We start from the raw sequence: 24,767 nt of genomic DNA on the forward strand, positions 1-24,767 counted from the left end.
TGCACATGAAGGGAGACGGGTAGGGGGAAAGCGGAGAGGGAAACACAGAAGTAGGAGGGAGGGAAAAAAATCAGAAAGGAGAGAAAGAAGATGGATAAGATGAGAGGGACACATGGAAGAGAGAGAGAGTGGGGAGGAGGAGATGAGCACAGATGGAGGGACAAAGAGAACCAGCGAAAGTGAGATGGAGGCATGAAAAATGGAGGAAAAGTCTGAGGTGGAATGCACCACTTTCTTCCAGGAAGAATATCATGTTCCATATGATGTCACCTGGGCTTGGATCTGCATCTGAGCTTTCCCATAGATTTAGAGGTGTTTAGATTTGGGGTTCTGGTTCAGATCCATTGCAGAGAGGAGCCGGAACCCAACTCACAAAGTTTCAATTCAGGTTCAAACTCCTGCCAACTTCAGGGACCTTTGGATCCAGGCTCCTGGCCAGGTCCCTCTCTGCTTTGACACAAGCATGGGTCTGATTTGGAGTGAGCATGGGAAAGTATAAGGGTTTGCTTTGTGACCAATAGGAATTTGGTTGCATGACATCTCTGTGAAAGCAGGTGAAACTTTGCCCATATGAGTGAGGTTTGCTTTGTGGTTTATGGGTGCATTCAGGCTTAAAACTCAAAGAGAAACTGCAGGGAAGTATCATGCAGAGCTGGGCCCTGAGAACTTCAGCCCAACCTGATTAGTGTGCGAGATTGCTAAACCAGACTTCTCTCTGAAACCCAGCCTCTGTATTTATTGGCAGGTCAAGGCGACAGACGGTGGCAGCCCCCCACTTTCCTCCAGCGTGAGGCTTCACATCAGTTGGGTCTCCAGCCCAGGCCCTTCCTCAGAGCCACTAGCTTTCGACGAGCCGCATTTTAACTTTGCTGTGATGGAAACGGACCCTGTGAACCATATGGTGGGAGTGATCAGCGTCGAGATCGGACCCAGCCAGCTCTGGTTTAACATCACAGGTGAGGCACCAGTGGGAAACTAGTGCTTTGGTGTCTAAGAGCTGGAAGAATTTTGCCCCAGTTCTCTTGGCATTCAGCATATACATGCCCTGAGCAAACAAAGCAGTTTACTTAAGATTATAGGAGAAGCCTCCATGTAGGCACTGAATGACATTCAGGCTGACTACACAGTAAACATAGCTGCCCCACTAAAAGAGTCGGTGCCCAAGAACAACTACCCATCATATTTTACAGTGACATTTCTGACACTTGCCCATCTCTAATAAAATCTCCTGCTTTGGAAGATGCTGTGGGTGCGACAGACTCACATGGCTCATGGGACATATGTGGCAGTCATGGCCCTGCAGCCTGGTAAAACACCTTTGGGGTTTCTGTTTGGCTGACTTGGTTACCAGGCTTGCTTTGCTCGGGGCACTGTATGATTCCTCTGGAAAACAGTTCTTTCTGGACTCCTCCTCTTCTTCCTCCCCTGAGTCTGCTCTTCAATAGCCTACAATTTCCATGAGATCAGGTTTGATATAGACCGTGTGTCTTTCCCGTACTTCTGATGGAAGTGCTTACCCAGGACAGTTCTCCTTTTTAGGACTCCCCTCTGGGACAATTTTGTGGGAAGGCAGACTGTCCATGGATCACACTGGGCAGAGATAGTGATTCAGAACGGCCATGCTGTTCAGGGCTCAGTATGTGCCTGGTACTATGCGGAGACTATGTCATGTGCCTATTTGGCCCTAGTCCCGGCTGGGGTCCAGTCTGCAGGGATTGTCCGTCACAGTGTGTGAGTAAATCCTTCTCCCGCCTCTTTTGCATTTGGGCCAGGATAATGAAGTACAAATACAATTAACAATGAGAGTCGACCTTGTGTAGCACTGACAATGCCAATATAACCGTTTCTCTAGCTTTATTACCACTTGCCTGGATTTTATAGCCCCCAGGATATTTACCTCTGAATTTCATCACAGTGTTTATCTTTCCTTATAGTTTGGGCCCTTTCTGATCTCCTGCATGCCAAACACCAAATTCAGAAAAGGTAGTTGTTAATGCATTAGCTGTTAGTTGGCACTTGGTGAAGTGCTGCATCACCATGCATCTGAATCCATATTGTTTAATTTATTTTATGCTGCTGGTGAAGTTGTGGTTTGCAGCAGAATGCTGTACTATTCATGCTGCAGAAATCAGGCAGCCTTGGTGCATAATTTGGGACTAGTCTTTCCCTGATATCAGGGTTTTTCTTACTGGACAGGGTTTGACAATTGAGAGGGTGGGAGCCTAGACTCAGCTACCTTCAAGGAGGTAGCAGCTGAAGATAGGGGAGGGATTTCACATTTTCCTTGAGGGGCTCTAAGCATCTTCTTTCCCTTCTACTTGGGGTCTTTACTTACCTGGTTTTCTCCTCTCCTCTGGCGCCATTTCCCCATGGAAGTGAGGTTAGAGTGCTGATCGCTTATGCTGGTGGAAGGGAAGCCACTTACTTGTCTGTTTCTTTTCCTCAGCCTCAGCTTCTTTTGTCTGTCTCACACTGTATCAATCAGGATTTTCCCATATGCCCTGATAGCTGCACCATTGGATGCTCATAGGAAAATACGCCTGATTCAGAATGTTGGGGAATCTGGCTGCTGTCTGGCAGAGGTGTTGGGGCACATGATAAATAGCCCAAACAGCCTCTAACAGTCTATAAACCAGCTTATTTCAATAGCATTTTACATGTCATATGTGAATAACAAGCAAATAGAGTGTGAGACACAGTGCAGGGGCGGTCATCCTTGGGCTGCCTAGCAATAGCATGAGGAATGACTCTTCCACTGAGCTCCTCGAGTCTGTGCTATGTGGCCATCTGGGCTGAAGGAAACGGCCTTTGCTCACACTGGGAGCGCCGTCTGCTTCTGCAGCTGCTCAGCGTTGGGCTTCTCCGAGAGCTTGCAGGCTCCCTGCCATGACAGGGAAAGACACCACTAACTTACTGTCAGTGCGACCCTGGAGTTTGAAATCCACTGCAGCTTTCCCTTGTGCAAAGTCACTCCCTTTCCCATAGGTGATAAGCCTGTAGCTCTAGAAATCTGGAGAGCAGATGCAAATGAGGTAATGCCCTAATTTTCAAATTTGAATATCCATGGCATCATTCGCATAAAATCACTCTTCTTCCCTCCCGCCCTCCTCTCTGTCTCCCATCTGAGATTTTCCTCAAAGCCCTTTGTTTCTGTTCAGCTCCCTATTTCGCAGCTAGAGTTTCCCCCTGGCCAACCCTCTGCCCTAGCTTCTCCCATCTCCATCTCCTTTCTGGTTCCTCTCTTTGTCCCTCAAATTTCCCACCGCTCACCCACAATGGGATGTCCTGGCCATAGAAACCCTGCCTAGAGTGTAGCCCCCAAACCGCCCCTGGCCACAGAAGTACAGCTAGAGCAACTGCCGACATAGTACCATTCTATTCACTACCAATCCTCTAGCCATCTCTGTGGCTGTGACTGAGCTGAGGGTTGTGGTCCTCAAGGCCAGATCTCCCTGGTTACCATTATCGAGGGCTCCTAGGGGTCTGCATGGTTTAGCTCCCTAATGCTTCCATCTAGGGCTCTTATTATAGAGATGCGGCCTAGAGCTCCTTCCTCCAAACCACTCCCCTGTCCTCCCAATGAGTGCAAGAACTAAGAGGTGGTGCCCAGGGATGGGTGCCCAAACTTGGGAGTCTCTAGCCAATCTGGGAGACTTAGCAGCTCTGACTTCCTGCACCCAGCTCTTGCAGTGACTACACTGAGGGCTAGAGGCAATCCGTGGAACGCAGGGCTCCCTTCGGGGACTGGGATGGGGGTAAAGGGAGGAAAATTCCCGCCCAATGTGAAGTCAGCACATTCTGTCTCCCCTGACAATTCTAGGCCTGGGTCACCTTCCTACTCCTTCTCTTCAGCAGGAGATGCCCCCGTGTTCCCTCTGCCTCTGATCGGGCCTTTTAGATTCTTTACCAGACAACAAGAAAAAGGCTTTCACTGACTCGTCCTCCCCATGGGACCTCCCTCCTGTCCTATCTACATACTTCCCTCCATGTCCTGGTGGTGGGACATCTAGAATGCCTGCTAGCTGCCAAGCTTTAATTTACGCACACCCCAGCTTCCTTGGAGCAAAATTCTTCTTTTATTATATTGCTTCCCGCCCCCCCCACACACACCCCCCCCTCCGTTTTATTTCTCTTCCCCATCCCAGGTGGTGACGATGACATGGATTTTGATATTGAAAAGAGCACAGGCAGCATGGTCATTGCGAGAGCCCTGGATGCAAAGAAGAAGCCAAGCTATAACCTTACAGTAGAAGTCACTGATGGGTCAAGTTTCATCAGGACCCAGGTAAGTTCCCACCCTTCCTGAAGGCCGTTAAAGTTGCTAATCTTTCCATTGCCTTTGGATCGGGCCCTAGCGATGCAAGTCTCACTGCATTGTGCCTGTTTGGGGTTGCTGTAAATCCCTCTTACACTCCCCAGGCTCAGGGTTTAGGAAGATGAGGCCTGCATCCCAAGGACTGTACACTCTAATTTAAACTCTTGCACTCACTCCCTTAGTCATTTATATCATAAGAGTAGAAGCAGAAGAGTCCCACAGGAAATCCACCTAAGTGAAAGAAGGGAGTTGGGGGGGATGAGTAAGGAGGAGACTGTTTAATCCTTTTATCAGGGTCCTTTGCTCAGCTCTTACGGGTGGAGGAGCAAGAGTGAGAGGTCAGAGAGGACATGTAGCAGTGGAGGATCAGTATGAATACAGCTCTGTACACAGCGGAGACACAAGGCCCTGAGAACCGAAAGGGCAGCAGTGAACGATTTAGGGGGGAATACACCCATTCAAATGTTATCCCCATTTCTTCCCTGTTTGGCACTGCAGCGACCTCTCTCGTTCTCAGCACAAAGGAGACTACTCTCAGGCTGGTGACATGGAGAGAAGGCTGGGGAACAGAAAGGAGAAGACATGGGCTCTCTGCTCTACCCCTTCCTCAATTCCTCAAAGCACATCCCCTCTCCACTTGTGTAGGTTGAGGATGCTCCACCCTGAGAGGGATTGCTCACTCTCAGACCATTACCCTGCAGAGACAAGAAGAAGTCAAAAATCAACAAGCATTTTACAACGGGGTTCTAATCTTGACTGAGCCATCAGTGCTCCTTGTGGTGACTCGTTGTGGGAAATTCACTGGGGTGGTATGTAGGGGGAGGTTAGCAAGGATGTTTGACAGGCAGAGGCTGCCATTCCACCAAAATTCACTGGTGACCACCTGCTATCTTCAATGTCACAAACTATCATTCCAAATAAAAAACAAACACCACTTTGGCTGATGCGCATTTCTGGCCTCCCACAATCTCATCATCGGTTTATTTTGGCACCAGTGGCCACTGCGGGATGTCAGCAAACTTGTTGTTGCAAAACACTATGGCATGTTTGATTTTGTTAAAAAGGAAGCAAATCATTACAGCGGGCTGGGCAAGATGTGGTCAAAAAGTGCAGAGGTGGGGGTGTAAAGGGGAGGGCAAGGGAGAGATTCAGGGGTATTGGATAATGGAAGGAACCAGCCAACCTCCGCAGCAGAAATAGGGTTTGCAGTTTGCAGATTTTGCCGTAAAATTTTTGCGGCAGATTTTGCCGCAAGGGGGTTATTCTTTTTTAAATATTTTCACATTGCTCTCGATATGTACAAGCTCCTCCCACCCACCATTCCCACTCCCTCAGTTTCCCAGTGTGAAATTAACAAGCAGCAGCATGACATTAGCCAGCAAAGCCAAGACCAGTGGCTGCATTCATGTTTTCAGGGCAAACAGTGAGCGTTTCTCCATATACAAGCAGCAGACACTTTCAGGCTTTTTAGACTGAGATCAACAAAACTACAGTGAGCAAAGATAAAGTCTCAATGAACAGAGCACAGTGGGCATCTTCTTGGACAGCCTGCACTGAAATGAGCACAAAATGGCTGCATTCAGAAAACAAAGGCACAACAGTTGCATACCTAACTTTACCACACACTATTTACTGGTCAGTCTGTGTTTTGAATTTTTCCTCCAACTCTTTGATTAGTAAATAGGATTAGTCCCCGGAACAGGCTCCCCTGAATAATGCACTACTTCCTCTGCAGGCTTACATCCATGTGATTGACATTAACCAGCACCGCCCCCAGTTCCAAGAGAGCCATTATGAGCTGACGATTCCTGAGGACACGCCACCCGGGACAGAAATCCTTCGGGTCAGTGCAACAGATGAGGACAAAGGGAAGGGTTTGATCTACACCCTCCATGGCAGCGTGGATCCCAGAAGCACCCGGCTTTTCCAGCTGGATCCGAGCAGCGGCGCCATCATGACAGCAGAGGGGCTCAGTTCTCAATCCATGCTGCAGCACATCTTAACAGTGATGGTATGTTAGAGCCAAAGCATCAGCCTGCTGAGCTGGAACTTGGTTTGAGGTCCATTTGTCCATCAGAAATTTGGCTGAGTGATTTGAGAAGTTTAAACTGGGGCCAACACTTTTAGAGAGGAGGGAAAGGCAGGCCTTTAGCTTTTGCCATGTAACACACCAGATAAATGTGCTAATGGCTGATCCACATAGAGATTAAGAGCCTATTACTGCTGCCAGCAAACAAAGTTACTCCTTCAACTCAATTGGTAGAGGCCTGTGCTTTGGCTCTTAAGGGCATGGGTTCAGTCCCTGCTGAGGACTACCCATAGTACAGGGTTATTACAATCAAAACATCTCAGTCTTGATGAGCATTTGGAAGAGTAACTGAGAAGCATTGCCCCGTAATGGCCCTCCCCTCACTGAGCATAATGTTAACCTGCTCTTCCTCTCTGCCATTCAGGTGAGGGACCAGGAAGTCCCCATCAAACGGAACTTTGCCAGGGTTGTCATCCACGTGGAGAACTGCAACATTCACCCTCCCCAGTTCACCAGCATCCACTATGAAGCAGAGGTACTGGACTCAGTGGCAGTAGGCACAGAGGTTGTACAAGTCAGAGCCCTGGATCAAGACCAAGGAGCCAATGCTGAAATCCACTACTCTCTTCAGGCAGGTGAGGGACATGAGGCAGGGCAGTGTTAGTAAAGAACATGCATGCAACATGGATCCAGACACTGGAGCAATCTTGTCCAGTTAGTGGGATCCACCATTCGGTGGCTGGTCCTGTTTCTATGTACCCTCAATATTACCACTGCTGAGCTCTTGTGATCTGCAGAATGGAAACAGAGCTATCTCCGTGGCTGAGGCAACAGGAGCCATGCTGAGTTTCTTTCATTGGGAAGCTGCTTTTGCATCCTCCCTTGTAGAAACAGACCTCTTGACTTCTCCTGATGTGCACAGACTCAGTTTCACCCAATGGAGAGTCTCATTAGGAACCTTATACAGCTGTGGTTGGTCATCCAATCTCATTCCTCTCTGGGTTCTGGTAGAAGAAGACAGGCAGCTCCTAAAAAATGGAGAAAGTGCCTGGAAAATCAGCAGTGTTGGTGAACTGCAGGAGAAGGCTTGCTAGGAATAATACCTCCTGGCATTTCTTCCTTGAGCCCAGTCCCCCGGCTCTGACTTCAGTTCCACACAAACTCACACTGTTCCCTATCGCCTCATATCTTCAAGCCATCAGAGCCTAGCTGCTGCATGAACATTCTTCCAGGGCACATTTAACGTCTCTAATTGACGTACAGCCTGACTGCACAGGGTCAGCAGAGCTTAACAAGCTCCGGATTCCTGGATATCTTAAAAAGGGCCCCAGCCTATTGGACAATCACAGCACATTGTGCCCTTTCTAATGGCTATATCTATCCCCAGCCTTGGTTGGAAATGGGAGCAGTATGTGGATGCACATTTAGAAATTGTTCATTCCTCTATCATGTTACAGAATATTAACATACTTTCTTTGAGAAGATCATTTTACCCCGGGTCACTAGTTCAAGTCTAACCTAAGACGTTAGTGATTGAAACACGGGAACCAGCTGCAGCAGCCTCCAGACTGCTGTTTGATGGCCTATATGAAATAAGTGGATGGTCTCCATCCAGCTGCTAATGATCCCCAACTTATCACCACCTTTCTTGTTGGCTGTCTCTGTAGAGGCACCAAAGAATTAATTGCTATAGAAACTGAAGTACCTCTTTTCAACTCCTAGTGATGGTCCCTCCAGTACAAAGGTGCCCACAGACTGCAATGGTCATGTATCTTAACACTCTAACAGTACAACCCAAACACTTAAATATGTGCCACATTGGCTGCTTAGATTGTCAGCACTTTGGGCAGGGCCTGCCTTTTTGTTCTGTGTTAGTACAGCACCTAGCGTGTTAGGATGTTGGGCCATGACTGGAGCTCATAGGTTCTACTGAAATATACATATTATAATAATAATAATAGTTATGGCAGGGTAGGGTGGGGGGATATGGCCCACGCTGTACCTGTTCAATACAAAAATAGAAAACTTCAAGTGCACATTTCACCAGCATTAAATTCACCTGAATTAAAGAATAATTTTTCCAATAATCCTTATCCTTTATTTACAAGTTTGCCTATAGTTTACAGCAGGATCATTTTGTTTAGAGGAAGACCAGCCTATAGGTGCTGGAACTAGGAGGTGCGGGAGGTGCTGCTGCACCCCCTGGCTTGAAGTGGTTTCCATTATATATGGGGCTTATAGTTTGGTTCAATGGCTCTCAGCACCCCCACTATACAAATTGTTCCAGCACCCCAGACCAGTCTATATATTAATATAGATTGTTATCTCCCAATGAAAGAAACAGACAATGGTTAGCACAAGTCATTTGATATGATACCAGGAATGTCCCTGGAAACAATCCAAGAGAACATAGCCAAAGAGTGAGTTAATCTCTTGATTTTGCCATTTCTTTTATTTCAGGTAACAGTGAAGGGTTCTTCAGCATTGACTCGCTGTCTGGAATTATTACAGTTGCCCAGAAACTTGACCAGTCCAAACAAGAGCGGTTAACGCTCATTGTAAAGGCAGAAGACCAAGGGTTCCCCCTACTTAAGGACTCCACTGCTGTCTACATTCACATTAAACCCTCCGACAGCACCCCTCCTAAATTTCCAGAGGTGGAATACATCGCAGAGATCAGCGAATCTATTGCTGCTGGCTCTCCTCTTATCCTGGTTTCAGCCACAAGCGTGTCACCTGTCAGCTATGAAATAAAAGAAGGAAATGGGGATGGTGTATTTTCTATGAATTATCAATCAGGCCTTATTTCCACTCAGAAGAACTTAGATTTTGAGCAGGTCTCATTTTACCAGCTGAAAGTCCGAGGCACCAACATGGGAGGAGCATTTACAGACGTAACAGTGCTTATCTACGTCATGGATGAGAACGACAATGCACCTGCCTTTGTTAAGCCTTCCTTCATCGGCTGGATCAGCGAGAATGCTCCATTGCAAAGCATGGTTATGGATGGAAACAATGCCCCACTGGTAGTACATGCAACAGATGCTGACCAAGATTCGAATGCCTTGCTGGTCTATGAAATTTTAGAACAGGAGGCACTGAAATATTTTAATATAGATCCGAGCATGGGAACGCTGACCACTCGTGCCGACATCAATTATGAACTCATCCCGGTTTTCTACTTCAGCATACATGTCCATGACAGGGGTAATCCCTGTTTATTTGCATCCACGCCTGCCAAGGTCATAGTCCACGTCAAAGATGTGAATGACTCTCCTCCAGTATTTTTAAATGACACTTACGAACTTTCTGTCTTGCTGCCTGCACACCCAGGCATGGAGCTTTTGGCAGTGCAAGCAGAAGACACAGATTCGGAGGTGACGTATAGCATAGCGGACGGCAACCTTGACAATGCTTTCTGCATTCACCCACTCACAGGTCTCATCTCCGTGCTTAATGCTACCCTCCTGGGAAATTATCATGAGCTCACAGTCAGAGCTGGTGATGGCTTATATAAGAGTACGGCTCTGGTCAGGATAAATTTAACCAAAGCCCAAGTTACTGCCTTAAAATTTGATCAAGACTGGTATACAGCAACAGTGCTGGAGAATTCTACAGATCAAGAGACTCTGATTGTTCTTGGAGTCAGGGGGAGTCAGCTAAATGAGCCACTCTTTTTTTCCCTTTTAAATGGCACGGACAGGTTCAAAATGATCCAGGCGTCAGGAGTGCTGCAGACCAAGCATGTGGAATTTGACCGTGAAACACAGGACATGTACGAGGTTGCTGTGGAAGTAAAGGACAGTAGAAACCCCCCCAGGGTATCTCAAGCTACAGTCAAGGTTTATGTGGAGGATGTCAATGACAATCCTCCACAGTTTGAGAACATTCCATATTACACATCAGTTCAGGATGGTACGGAACCGGGTGATGTTGTTTTTCAGGTTTCTGCCACTGACAGAGACATAGGAGACAATGGAGCCATTACTTATTCATTAGCAGAGTTCTATGAGTACTTCTGGATTGACCCCTACTTGGGGGACATCTCGCTCAAGAAACCCCTCGATTATCAAGCTTTAAATAAATACACCCTTAAAGTTATTGCTAGAGATGGTGGCGAGCCTCCCTTGCATGCTGAAGAAGAGGTTTTAATCACCGTGAGGAACAAATCCAATCCTTTGTTCCAAAGCCTTTACTATACAGTGAAAGTGCCGGAAAATATCCCCCTGTACACACCTATTCTTCACACACAGGCTCGTAGTCCTGAAGGCTTGCGACTCATCTACAACATCATGGAAGAAGAGTCCCTTAAACTGTTCAACACTGACTTCAAGGCCGGTGTCCTTACTGTCACTGGGCAGCTGGACTATGAATCAGAGACAAAACATACATTTACGGTGAGAGCCACAGACACAGCATTGGGGTCCTTTTCGGAAGCCACGGTGGAAGTGGAGGTGGAGGATATTAACGATAACCCACCTGTATTTTCTCAGATGCTTTACACAGCATGTGTCTCAGAAGGCTTGCCAGCTCAGACCCTCGTTGTCCAGCTCTTTGCTTCTGATAAAGATTCAGGACGAAACAAAGTAATTTCCTATCAGATCTTGGACGACAGTTCAGATGCTACCAAGTCCTTTGATATTGACCCTAACACAGGAGAAATCACAACGGCCCATGTGCTGGATCATGAAACAAACCACCAGTTTCTCATGAAAGTAAGAGCTACAGATCACGGAATTCCCCCACTTAGCAGCGAAGCCCTGGTAATCATTGATGTGGCAGACATAAATGACAACCCCCCCGAGTTCAGCCAACCTCAGTACGAAGCCAAGGTGAGCGAAATGGCCACCTGTGGCCATACTGTGATAAAGGTCCAGGCCCTGGACCCTGACAGTGGAGACATCACCAGACTGGAGTATGTAATACTCTCAGGCAATGACAAAAGACATTTCACCATCAACAGCACTTCTGGAATAATTTCCATGCTCAACCGCTGTAGAAAGGACCTGGATTCATCTTACAACCTCAAGGTCTCTGCTTCAGATGGGGTTTTCAAGACCACTGTGCCCGTGTACATCAATACCACCAATGCAAATAAATACAGCCCATCTTTTTGGCAGAATGTGTATGAAGCAGAGCTGGCTGAAAATGCCGAGGTAGGAACCAAGGTGATTGAGCTTCTGGCTATTGACCCAGACAACGGCCCATATGGCACTATAGATTATACTATCATAAACAAACTTGCCCAGGAGAAGTTCTCCATAAACAATAAAGGCCACATTGCCACGCTGCAGAAGCTGGACAGGGAAAATCCCACCGAGAGAGTCATTGCTATTAAAGTCATGGCAAAGGATGGGGGCGGGAAGGTGGCTTTCTGCACAGTCAAGATAATCCTTACAGATGAGAATGACAACCCGCCTCAGTTCAAAGCCTCTGAGTACACCTTGTCCATTCAGTCCAATGTAAGCAAAGGCTCCCCAGTCATTCAGGTCCTGGCTTATGATGCCGATGAAGGCGTGAATGCAGACGTCACCTACTCTGTTGATTCAGTGGAAGGCATTGCGGAGGATCTTGTTGAGATCAGTGCTGCCACTGGGGTTGTTAAAGTCAAAGAGAGCCTCATTGGGTTAGAAAATAGAGCATTTAACTTCAACGTCAAAGCTGAAGACAGCAGACCCCCTCACTGGAACTCTCATGTCCCAGTGAATCTTCAGATTGTCCCCAGAGAAGTGTCCTTGCCAAGGTTTTCTGAGCCACTGTATACATTCTCAGCATCTGAGGACCTTCCAGAAGGATCAGAAATAGGATCAGTTAAAGCTGTGGCAGAGGAGCCCATCATATACAGCCTGGTGAAGGGAACCACCGCTGAAAGCAATAAGGATGAGGTATTCACACTGGACAAGCAAACGGGGGCTTTAAAAATTAAGAAGGCCGTGGATCATGAGAAGACCAAATGGTACCAGATTGACATAATGGCTCACTGCTCACACCAGGGGACCAAGCTGGTCTCATTGGTCTCAGTAAGTATCCAAGTGAAAGATGTCAATGATAATAAACCGGTTTTTGAGGCGGATCCCTATCAGGCTTTTGTCACGGAGAACATGCCATCAGGAACCACAGTAATTCAAGTTACCGCTAATGACCAGGACACAGGGAGCAACGGGCAGGTGACCTACAGCCTGGAAGCAGAATCCGACAACATCAGAGGACTCTTCACCATTGATGGTGAGAGTGGGTGGATCACAACACTGAAAGAGCTGGATTGTGAAGCTCAGGAGACCTACCGTTTTTATGTGGTAGCCACAGACCATGGCAGGAAAGTCCAGCTGTCTTCCCAAACTTTGGTGGAGGTCACCATCTCTGATGAAAACGATAATGCTCCACAGTTCACCTCAGAGGTCTACAAAGGTTCAGTGACTGAGAATGCTGAGCCTGGGCAGATCATCGCCACGCTCAGAACCGCAGATGCTGATATCTCAGAGCAGAACAGACGCGTCACATGTTACATAACTGGTGAGCTGCTATTAATTTTAACTCTTGAGCTGGCAAGAATAATAAGCGTATAATCTTAGGGCCAGATTCTGCTACCATTAGTCACACTGAGTAGTACCTTATTCTGCAAACGGTCCCATTGCAATACTTATTGCATGCATCATATTAAGTGTTTCCTACCAGGGGTGTTGCAGCAATCTCAGAGTGAGTTGTAATATTTTGTTTCTCGTGGAGGCTGTGATATGTATTTAATTTCTTTAGTCTTGTTTTTCTCTTATAAGCCAGTCTAGCCAGCATACAAATCTGCATATGTACATATACTGTGAATGTATATGTAAAGATACTCTGTGTGTGTGTGTGTGCGCGCGCGCGCGCCTGATTTTCTGGTACTGAACACGTTCAGGGATGATCAACGAGATCTATGAGCACTCAGCACTTCTGAGAATCAGTCCTTATATGTCTGTAATTGTATACGCTTACCCAGTGGTGTAGTTAGCCCATTATCTGTATCAAATAATATCCAATATTGTAGTTTCAAACATAGTAAAGTTTTTCACTATTAAGAAACAATAAGGAGGTTATTGCACACCCAGAATGGAAGCCAGGCCAATCAAAATTAACCACAGCCTATTAAAAAAAAGAGGATTAAAAACTAAAATGTCCATACTTTATTTTGACAAGTAATTGCATGATTTTGTAATATGTTTTGACTACAAAGGGTCTTTCTCAACAGTGAAACAAATGCCTAAAATTAAAATAAAAAGAAAGGGAGTACTTGTGGCACCTTAGAGACTAACAAATTTATTAGAGCATAAGCTTTCGATGCATCCGATGAAGTGAGCTGTAGCTCACGAAAGCTTATGCTCTAATAAATTTGTTAGTCTCTAAGGTGCCACAAGTACTCCTTTTCTTTTTGCGAATACAGACTAACACGGCTGCTACTCTGAAACCTAAAATTAAAATGTTTGTTCCAGCTCAGATAAAGACCCTTCAGGGTCAAAGCATTTAGCCAGATCATGCTGTAGCCTGTGATCTGTTACAATCTTTTAAAACAGAAGGAGTGTGTTTGTGTTTTCAATCTCTTTTTAGCTGGTTTTTTTTTGAATGCCTGGTTATTTTTAACTCATCTGGCTGAGTATGTTAGGCTGTTTTTGTCAGAACATTTCTGGCTTCTTTAAGATCTGGTTTCAGATTACTTTATGCCCTGGAAAATGCACTTTGATGTTGTTTGGGCTGTATTTATGTTTTCTCTATTTTGGATTGGGTGGTTCCATATGTAGTTAAAATTCTAAGAAATAAAAGTATTGCAACAGGGCCTATAAACTGTAGCAAAATAACACAGAATGCAATCAAGAAGCGCTTATCCTTTAGGGTCCATAGAAAAGAAACCATTCTGATCATTATTTTAGGGGGAATCCTCTCATGCACTCTTTCCCCCTTCCCCCTTTAACTGAACTGCCTGTTTTTCAACTAATGGGGAATGTGCATCAGAAAGAAAAGTAGGGGTTAATAGGAGGCAGGGTGTAAGTGGATGCCCATCAAGTGCTGACGAACTGGATCATGTCACACAGCACATGCTATTTTGAAGTAAACTTATAGAAGGGGTTCATCATAAATATGGTAACAAATCTGGGGCATCCTCGGTCTTGGTGGGTGTCACTCTTCTGTAGGCCCAGGCCACTTTGAATTTCTTAGGGTCAGTGGTGATAGAACTCTGAGCCCACAACACAAGGATCTGTGCTGCCTAAGGTAATGGTGAGTTTCACATTGGGAGGCCTGTGGTGTTGTAGCAAGAGGATCTGAGTTCTGTTCTCACTGCTGCCATGAAGTTCTCAGTGGCCTAGTGAACAACAAAATGACAGCTGAGGGGGCCTAGGTGGCCACTAGATATTTTAAAACACAGAGCAAGTTAAAAATAAAAATGCTAGGGCTTGATTCGCCTGGGGTGCAATGGAGAGAGCCAGTTTGGCTCCCTGCTTCTCAGCCACCCAACCCCAGTGTAAATGAAAGTTGCAAGGAGGCAACTTGAACTTATGCCACTAGCGTACGGTGCTTCATGGCCTGATGTAAGTGAGGAACCTGGTGTAGCAGCGCCTATGCCACTCCCCCACCCCCCTGCATTGCCTCCCCTCACCAGATACACCCTGTGCCTACTCTGGTACAGTTCCAGTGCAAGCCATCAGTTCTTTGCCACAAGAGATTCCCACAGTATGGGTGAATTCTCCAAGAGTAGTCATAGGTGCTGGAACTAGCGGTGCTACTGTATCCCCTGACTTGAAATGGTTTCTATCATATGCAGTTTGGTTCAATGGCTCTCAGCACCCCCATTATACAAACTGTTCCTGTACCCCTGAACTCTGGGGGTAGTTTCTGGCCACTTTAAAATTCACTTTCTGTCACGTTAGCAGCACAAAGCAAACTTGGCAGACTGGAGAATCTGGCCTGCTAGCCTTTATGCAACCGCCTCAAGATTCACTTATTACGTCATTAAAAGTAGCTACGGGAGATCAGTTGCAATGCATCCAACGAAATGGGTATTCACCCATGAAAGCTTATGCTCCAATACGTCTGTTAGTCTGTGAGGTGCCACAGGACTCTTTGCAGCTTTTACAGTTGCAATAGTACATTTAAAAAAAAAATCTTTCCTTGCCCTGCAGTAATGAACAATCAATGTTTGCATTTCAGTGTGTGTAGCTTCCAGATCTCTTTAGCCACATATAATTCTATTGTGTCTGGAGATAGAGAAAGAGATGGACAGACTTTAGGAAATGGGATATATTCTGTGCTTTTATGCTGGATCATATGTACATCACTGGGACATTTCAAAGCTGTTGAAAACAACCTTTTGAAAACAACTTGTCCCCGCCCTGGTAGCTCATGTAATATTTAAGCAACCAATGACTGAAGCATAAGTGGTATTTCCTGGGGCTTAAAGTGCAACGGGGAGGAGTCAGGGGTCTCAGATGGAGCCAATAGGACATTCCTGCCCATTTCTCTTTACAACTGCTTCTAACACATGCAAGTTCTGCAGCAGGTTGCATGGAGTGGGTAAGGTGGTACAGGAGAGAAGCAGCATATCCATCCCCAACCCCTGTCCCTTCACACTTTCAGTGCTCATTGTACACTGTGTTTCCTCACTCTGTCTTCTGTATCTTTGCAGAAGGAGACATGATAGGACAGTTCAGTGTTAAACAGGTTAAGGAAGACTGGAAAATCATTTCCAAGAAGCCTCTTGACAGGGAAGATATAGAGAAATATCTCCTCAAGGTCACAGCCTCCGATGGGAAATTTCAGGCTGTCACGGAAGTGGAGATTTTTGTCCTCGATATCAATGACAACAACCCCGAATGCAAGCAGGTGAGGCGAGGGGGAAAGGCAGCGGAAGTGGAACTGATGACAGAGCTGGCACAAGTTAACGTGGTGTGGTCTTGTTGTAACTCTTGTACAGAGCTATCTCCTTATTACTTTGACCGTACTCACCATCTTTTAATTAAGCAACATGGTAACGAGAGGGTCAGACCCAGACTCCAGATGTGTAAGGTAGCTGTGGCTTATGATACAAGCAGTATGATGGATAACATATATAACATATATAACATAGCAAAGGGTGGGGGAAGCTTTCTGGGTAGGGACATGAAAATGGGCAAGCCATGTATCCCATTAGGCTAAAGGATTTCCATCACAGGGGATAGCTAAGGCGTTTGGCAATAGGACAGAGAGCTTTTCATCTCCAGGTCACTGATATGAATCAAGCTCACGTTGGGAATGACCAAAAGTTGTTGCTCTCCCAGCGATGTTCAATGGCCTCTGTGAAATGAGTTTGCTGACCTCAGCCCCGTTTCCAATGGGCAGGTTTCCTTATCACAAAAGACACAGATGCTAATTAACAACCTTGAGGCACTCTCAGCAAAGAGACCAAGGAGCAAGCATTGAATTAGCCTCTCCCACGAGAGGTGGTCCCCCTGGCACAGAAACATTGACCGGCCACATGGAGGCACATTGATCTGTGCATAGTGGATTGAGTTCCCAGGCCTATCATTCTACCACTGGTTATGAGCACTGTACTACCCACACCCACACATATACCATAAAATAGATTTCCCTTTATATCAAATGGAAGCAGCAGTGAGACCCGAAGGGGACTGCTGAAGCTGCAGGACCCAATTCACTGGCAAGCCTGATAGCCTTGTGTTTCAGAAAACTCTGCTAAAGGTTCACAAAGACAATAATAACCCACTCAAATCGCCATACACATGGCTTCCCCATTTCCATCTGCTTGGAGGAGAGGTGGGAGAAAAGCAGAAGCCTGGACAATGTCAGCCTTCTTCTTACCCGCTCCTTGCTCCTTTATTTGAAAATCATAACAAAACTTTACTGCCAGATGTTGTGTTGGCTTGAGCATACACATCCTGAACACAGAATGATGCCAAGCATGTCTGAGGGCGCTAACTTCTCTCCTTTCCAGATTCTCTACACTGGGAAAGTCTCTGAAGATGCACTCCCTGGTCTTTTCATTTTGAAAATATCAGCCACTGACTCTGATGTTGGCAGCAATGCGCAGATAACGTATAGTCTACATGGTCCTGGTGCTGAGGAATTCAGACTGGACCCACAGACAGGTAAGAGCTGCACCTGCCACATGGCAGTTTGCAGAGAACTGCGGGTTATGTTCTCTTCCCCACCCACTCAGTCCGGAGATCAGTTGCAATTGCAAAGTTGGCTCCCTGGAGCTGCCTGCCCCTTATCTCTTGTTGAATAAACAGAAAAGCCTTTAATTTCAGCTCTGTCAAGGTAGCAGCGAGGGCAAACAGGGAGCCTCCTTCATTTATTGCAGCATCTTTAGAATACTGGTTCTTTTCTTGAGTCTTTCTGGGAGCAGGACTTCAGGACGACACCATGTCTGGGAAACTGTGGTCCAAAGCCATTTTTGCTGGCTATAAGCGTGGCCTCCGAAACCAGAGGGAGCACACTGCCCTTCTGAAAATTGATGGAGTTTATGCCCGTGATGAGATTGAATTCTGTTTGGGCAAGAGATGCACCTATGTATACAAATCTAAAAACAACACCGTGACTCCTGGTGGGAAGCCCAACAGAACACGCGTGATCTGGGGGAAAGTAACGCGTGCCCATGGAAACAGTGGCATGGTTCGTGCCAAGTTCTAGTCCAACCTTCCTGCCAAGGCCATTGGGCACAGAATCAGAGTGATGCTGTATCCGTCTAGGATCTAAATTTTTACTAAAAATAAAATTCAGAAATTGTTAAAAAAAAAAACTGAGCACTCTCTCCACTGACTTCCTTTAAAAATGTTTGGAGTTACCCTGGTGAGGTTTTAGTGCTTGGGGAAGGGGAAGGACTGATATTACAGTCTACAGCTGGGCATAAGAGGAGAAGGTGGGTTTTAGGGGACAGGGCTGAATCAAGAGACCTGGGTTCTATTCTAAGCTCTAGCAAGTCCTTTCTGCATGACCTTAGGCAAGATTTCATCTCCGTGGGTCTCAGTTTCCCCATCTCTAAAAGAGAGATAATACTTATCTACCTGGGGGTGATTAACTCAATGTTTGCAAAGACGTCTGAGATCCTGCTATCAAAGTGCAATTTATTATAGCTCAGACACATCCTACGCAAACTTCCCTTGCATAGCGTTCCCTTGCACAGGGCCACTCCTGTGCAAAGGCTGACAATGATATCGGAATAGCTTGTAGCACTGAGACATGGGCTTTTTCTCACTGCTAACTGGGCTGGAGCTATTTTTTTAACCCAAGTTTGCTGTCTCCCAAGGCTAGTGCATTGACATAGTGTGTCATATAGCCCTCTTTACCAAAATTCTCTTAGATTGCAGCCATTGCTGTCTCTTATTATTTCACTAGGGGAGCTGACCACTTCTGTACCTCTAGACCGGGAGCGGAAACCTACGTACCATCTTGTCGCCAAGGCAACAGATGGTGGAGGCCGTTCCTGCCAGGCAGATATAACCCTCGCCATAGAGGATGCGAATGATAATGCTCCAAGGTTCTTTCCCAGTCATTGTGCAGTAGCTGTCTTTGATAACACCACAATGAAGACACCCATTGCAGTGGTCTCTGCCAGGGATCTCGACGAAGGTGAGTCAGAACGGGATTTCTAGCCTGAGTTCTTTTACATCATGGATAGAAATTCTCAAAATACAGGGAAGGAATGCAGCAAAGGGCATAGACGGCTGTGACTTGGTGCAAAGGTGTCTGGATCTTTGAACCAATCTTCTCGTTGCTTACACATTCTTGAAGACCTTGGAGACTCTGTAGGAAACTGGATTCAAGTGTAAACTTCAGAAGATACCAGCTGAGGGCATCTTAGTAGCTTAGAAGTAGCATTATGCACAAACAAGTAAAAGACTGAAGTTCCAGTCTCGACTGGCCTGTTTCTCATTGGGCCAGTATTTGTGGGCGCACCGCAGAGCTGCTGGATGCAAATATCACCACTGATGGAGAATGGGAGCCAACGGCAGTAGTGATGAAGGTTTATAAATGGGGCGGGAGGAAGAGAAGGCGAGGGAAGAGAAATGAAAATGGTCTTTGGGAAGTTGTTTGGATTTTTCTTGTGACCCTGGGTTTCCTGAGCCCTGGATAAGGCTCCTGGAAGAGCTCCTCTGTGAAGGTTTTATTTACAATGGTAGATATGGGAGACTGTGCAATCTGCTTTTGGATGAGGGTGAAAATAAAAATAATTAATTCAAAAAACAGGGATCAACAACATATCAGAGACAAATATCTGATGAATGGCTGCAGGGATGGATAAAAGGTTGGATCCATATTGGATTGGTTCACACATGAACTAGGACTTAAATGCAACCAAAAGTCTCTCTCTTGGGTTTAAGTTCATTTGGGTATCCATAAACTATGAAGCCCCGTGATTAATCCAGTCTGCCCCGTTATCCTTCCAGGCTGCAATGCAGAAGTGATCTATTCTCTCACTGACTCAGCTGATGGACATTTTTCAATAGAGGAGACTACTGGGGTAATCCGGCTAGAGAAGCCCCTAAAGGACACTCAGATTTCAGCATTTGAGCTGACGGTTTGTGCAACAGACCGGGGCTCCCCACGCCCCCTCTCTGCTCTCACCACCGTCACTGTCTCTGTGGTGGATCTGACCGAATACCTGCCGGTCTTCCTGAGCACCGAATATGTGGCCATGGTAACGGAAGACATAGCCGTGGGCACTGAGGTCCTCAACCTGTCCATGCTGACGAGGGACAGCGCTGAGAACACGGAGATCAAGTACGAAATCGTGAATGGGAATGATCACGGGAAATTCCAAATCAACTCAAACACAGGTAGAAGGTCTAGTTCCATGGCATGTCCTGGCTGGACTGGCAAGGAGACCATCCTAGTCAGTGCCCGTTTTCCTGTTTTGTCTCTGTCAGCCTCATGCTGCTTCTCCCTTTCTCCTCCGTATTGTAATTCATGTTGTTTGCATTCCATATGCTCTTTACCTGACTTCCCTCTTTTATTCTAGCCCCTTCTCATGATCCTGAAAACTTTCTTCCCCTCCTCATCCTCCCTTCCACCACCACCCTTATCTTCCTCTGGAGGTCTTTTCTTATCTTCTTTCATTCCCATCTCTCTCTCCCCTTCTCTCTCCTTTGATCTTTCTCTCTCTCCTCTCTTATCTTCCCTGCCTTTGTTTAACTTTTTTCCTCCCTCTCTCCCCAAGTGTTTTTTTAAATCATTTTTCATATTTTAAAATAGCTTCTCTCTTCTTTCCCAGTTTGACAGCTCCCCACCTCTATTCCCCATCCGCTACCCTCAGCCCTGTGCTCTTTCTTGCCCAGATATGGAGAATGATTTGTGAGGAGGAAGGGATATGTAATACTCCGCTACCCTAAATACAGACACCAGATTCTCTTAGGGAACAATCCAAAGTCCATTGAAGTCAACAGAAAGACCCCTGTTGACTTCAGTGGGCTTTGGATCAGGCTTCTGGGGGATGATGCATGAACAGAAAACAGAGTGTGGAGATTTTTCCCACTGTGAATGCTCAAGATGGTTTTGTTCCCTTGTTGTTTGGTTCTGGAGGAAAAACACTCCACCCTGACCCGACAAGGAATCTGACAGGGCAGATAGTGCTACAATAGGTGGTTTTATTAGGTAGCTATTCAACAAGCATGGATAAAAATGGAATTATTACTCATGGAGCAGGTGCTGAGTCAGCCCTGATGAGCTAGCGTAATGTGCCATATTGTTTACTCAAAGAGATGATAAAGGCTGCCTATTGCAAGAACAATGTCAGATTCCCTGAGATAGCCATTTTGATGTGACAATGGAGGCCTTCAGCCCTTCACTAGATCATCCCAATCCAAGATGCTGTCTTTATCTCTTATCGTCCCAGCCCCAACACTCTCGCTAACTTTTCCACAAAGATCACTTCTTCAGAACGTCCATCCTAATAGACTTGGAACAGAGTAATTCCCAGAGAAAGGCAAACATGGGATTTTAGTCATAATCTCATGATGACTTGATTCAAGTACATGGCAACATTCTGTCTCCCTCTTTGCTTTCATGTAGACCTCAATTTCTCGACATTACACTGAGATATACCCTACCCTTCTGCTTATATACCCACAGACAAACCCAGACACTTATGCCATCACTTTCAAAGGAGACAGCTAGTGATCTCCAGCTGATACCTATCTGCTGATTGTCTCTCATACGTCCACATAGGCTTAGACAAGCACCTCTCTTTCCTGCACTTGGCACTTTTGATTGAATACCTATCTTATGCTGGTTTCACTATAACCTAATTCATCACCTTATGTATCTTTCTACTTTACTGCAAGGTACTATTGGTTTATATTGTCCCCGATCTGATCTTTTCCACATATGAATCCAGAAGCCGTTATGCAGTGAAAGGATATTTTACTTCTTCAAGCATTCGACAGCAGAGTCAGGCTAGTTATGAAAAGAGTCTGTCTGATTCGAGCTTGTTTTATGTGAAGTCACAATGTTTAGTGGCCTGGTTTGATGGAATATTGCTGTAGCCACCATGGCTTTATCTGCTGCTGGTTTGCCAATTTCCTCCTTGATTGATCTGGGGGTCTCTGTAAGACATTACATGTCCTGCGTTCAAAGCATCTCCTGTCTTTGCTGTCTGTACACATATACAGGTATCTTGTATGTTAGCGGGAGCCTGGATTTTGAAGTGAACCATGAGTATTACTTATCTGTTGAAGGCACAAGGAAGGGCTCTGCGTCTCTCAGTGACATCACCATGGTGGTGATTAATATCACAGACATAAATGATCACATGCCAAAGTTCACCCAGGATCCTTATGTCACTGAAATCCGCGAGGATGCAGCTGTTGGGGAAACTGTCCTTACGGTAAGACAGAACGAAACGACTCTTACTTAGCAGCCTAAAGGATGGCTCCTGGCTGAAGCCAGGTATCCACCCACATTCTCTTTCACATTGTGGTTGAGACTAGAGGCCTCAGTCAGGGATTGATGCTGCACACAGAATGATTAGAGGATCCCCGCCCCACAGTGCTTACAGGCTAAATTATTACCAGAGACAGTAGGTGGATCCAGAAAGTGGGGGGCCAGGGGTGGAAAGAACAAGGCAACAGTGAAACTGTTACAACAGGGTGAAAAGCAGTGGTCCCGGCACACCAGCTGCCAGGTCATTGTTGCGTGTTTTGTAGGCACCATGGCAGAGGTGAGTTTTGAGGAGGGACTTACAAGAAGAGGGTGAGGGAGCTAGACTTATTTAGTCTGCAGAAGAGAAGAGTGAGGGGGGATTTGATAGCAGCCTTCAACTACCTGAAGGGGGTTTGAAAGAGGATGGAGTTAGGCTGTTCTCAGTGGTGGCAGATGACAGAACAAGGGGCAATGGTCTCAAGTTGCAGTGGGGGAGGTCTAGGTTGGATATTAGGAAACACTATTTCACTCAGAGGGTGGTGAAGCACTGGAATGGGTTACCTAGGGAGGTGGTGGAATCTCCATCCTGAGAGGTTTTTAAGACCCGGCTTGACAAAGCCCTGGCTGGGATGATTTAGTTGGTGTTGGTCCTGCTTTGAGCAGGGGGTTGGACTAGATGATCCCCCTGAGGTCTCTTCCAACCCTAATCATCTATGTTTGATTTGAAGGAAGACAGCAGAATGGCCTTGCAGAGTTTTCTCTGTTCCTACCCTGGGCTTCTGCGAGGTACCCTCAAAAGCCATAGTCCATCTTCCTCTATCATGCCTTAGTCAGAACCTCCCACCTTCAATCAACCAACAAGACATTGCCTCTTAGACAGGAGACATTTGTTCAGGAGCCGCCCTCTTATCGCTCCCCCAATAGGTGTCAGCTGATGACCTGGATGGAGCGATGAACAATCAGATCACATACTCTATTGTGGGTGGGAACCTACTGGAACACTTCACTATCCATCCCAAGAGCGGACAGATCTGTATTGCCAAGCACCTGGACCGGGAGGAGGTGAGTTGCAATCCCAAGATAAGGTCCACCTAAAGCTTGATGCTGCAGATGGGCGAGTTAGAAAACAATGTTATGTCACAGCTCCAGGAGAAGGCTGAAAAAGAATGGGGAAGCGCACAGTGCTCATCTCTCTGCCGGGTTTTGAAGGATCCATTTAAAACATTGCACTCAGCCCACCAGGGTAATCAGCTGCCATGCACACAAATCCTTTGGACCCACAGATATTTCTGAAGGGTCAGGAACACAAGCTTTGGGGGCTGGACTAGAGCAGAGATACAGTGGTGTAATGGTTAGAGCACTGGACTGGCAGTCAGGAGATCAGGGTTCTTTTCCTGGCGAGGCCAATAGCCTCCTGTGTAATCCTCGGCCAGTCAGTTCCCATCTCTGTGACTCAGTTTGTCCACTGGCAAACGGGACAATGATATTTACTTTCTTGGTGAAGCACTTTGAGACATATGGATGGAAAGCTCCCAAGAAGGGCTAAGTGTGATTATCATTACACTGCCCATTACCTTATGCTCTGTAAGAAGCCTGCATGTGGGGAGAATAAAACATCTGGACACAAATCCCAGGCTTCCTTCCACTTCTCCCAATAATCAATGCATGCCGAACACCTTCTAGGTTCCCAGCTATTCCCTGATGGTCCGAGCCACAGACAGCGGCCAGCCTGCACTATTCAGCGACGTTGCAGTGCGCGTCCAGGTGACAGATGTCAACGACAACCCGCCGAGGTTCTTCCAGCTCAATTACAGCGTGGTGGTGCAGGTAAGGCAGAGCCTCTGCGCAGCAGAGACACTGTGTTGCCTCTCTTTCATAGATTCATAGATATTAAGGTCAGAAGGGACCATTATGATCATCTAGTCTGACCTCCTGCACAATCCAGGCCACAGAATCTCACCCACCCACTCCTGCAATAAACCTGTCACCTATGTCTGAGCTATTGAAGTCCTCAAATCATGGTTTAAAGACTTCAAGGAGCAGAGAATCCTCCAGCAAGTGACCCCGTGTCCCATGCTACAGAGGAAGGCGGAAAAAACCCCAGGGCCTCTTCCAATCTGTCCTGGAGGAAAATTCCTTCCCGACACCAAATATGGCGATCAGCTAAACCCTGAGCATGTGGGCAAGATTCACTAGCCAGATACCCAGGAAAGAATTCTCTGTAATAACTCAGATCCCACCCCATCTAACATCCCATCACAGGCCATTGGGTCTATTTACCATGAATATTTTAAGATCAATTAATTGCCAAAATCATGTTATCCCATCATACCATCTCCTCCATAAACTTACCGAGTTTAATCTTAAAGCCAGATAGGTCTTTTGCCCCCACTGCTTCCCTTTGAAGGCTATTCCAAAACTTCACTCCTCAGATGGTTAGAAACCTTCATCTAATTTCAAGTCTAAACTTCCCGATGGCCAGTTTATATCCATTTGTTCTTGTGTCCACATTGGTACTGAGCTTAAATAATTCCTCTCCCT

At 46.3% G+C, this 24,767-nt stretch overlaps 1 protein-coding gene and 1 pseudogene across 1 annotated transcript in view; both read left to right on the plus strand.

Moving 5' to 3' along the window:
- The window catches only part of FAT2 (FAT atypical cadherin 2), a 70,362-nt gene that overhangs the window by 20,269 nt on the left and 25,326 nt on the right, over positions 1-24,767 (plus strand). Inside the window, exons 5-16 of the mRNA XM_038413123.2 lie at positions 746-956; positions 4,146-4,285; positions 6,051-6,326; positions 6,769-6,979; positions 8,805-12,857; positions 15,997-16,193; positions 17,302-17,455; positions 18,705-18,938; positions 19,757-20,146; positions 21,977-22,191; positions 23,151-23,288; positions 23,910-24,053. Coding sequence (XP_038269051.1) covers positions 746-956; positions 4,146-4,285; positions 6,051-6,326; positions 6,769-6,979; positions 8,805-12,857; positions 15,997-16,193; positions 17,302-17,455; positions 18,705-18,938; positions 19,757-20,146; positions 21,977-22,191; positions 23,151-23,288; positions 23,910-24,053 — 6,363 coding nt within the window. The remainder of the gene's footprint in view (positions 1-745; positions 957-4,145; positions 4,286-6,050; positions 6,327-6,768; positions 6,980-8,804; positions 12,858-15,996; positions 16,194-17,301; positions 17,456-18,704; positions 18,939-19,756; positions 20,147-21,976; positions 22,192-23,150; positions 23,289-23,909; positions 24,054-24,767) is intronic.
- Positions 16,263-18,108, plus strand: LOC119860033 (annotated as a pseudogene).

Source organism: Dermochelys coriacea, chromosome 8, assembly GCF_009764565.3.
Source record: "Dermochelys coriacea isolate rDerCor1 chromosome 8, rDerCor1.pri.v4, whole genome shotgun sequence".
Classification (NCBI taxonomy): Eukaryota; Metazoa; Chordata; order Testudines; family Dermochelyidae; genus Dermochelys; species Dermochelys coriacea.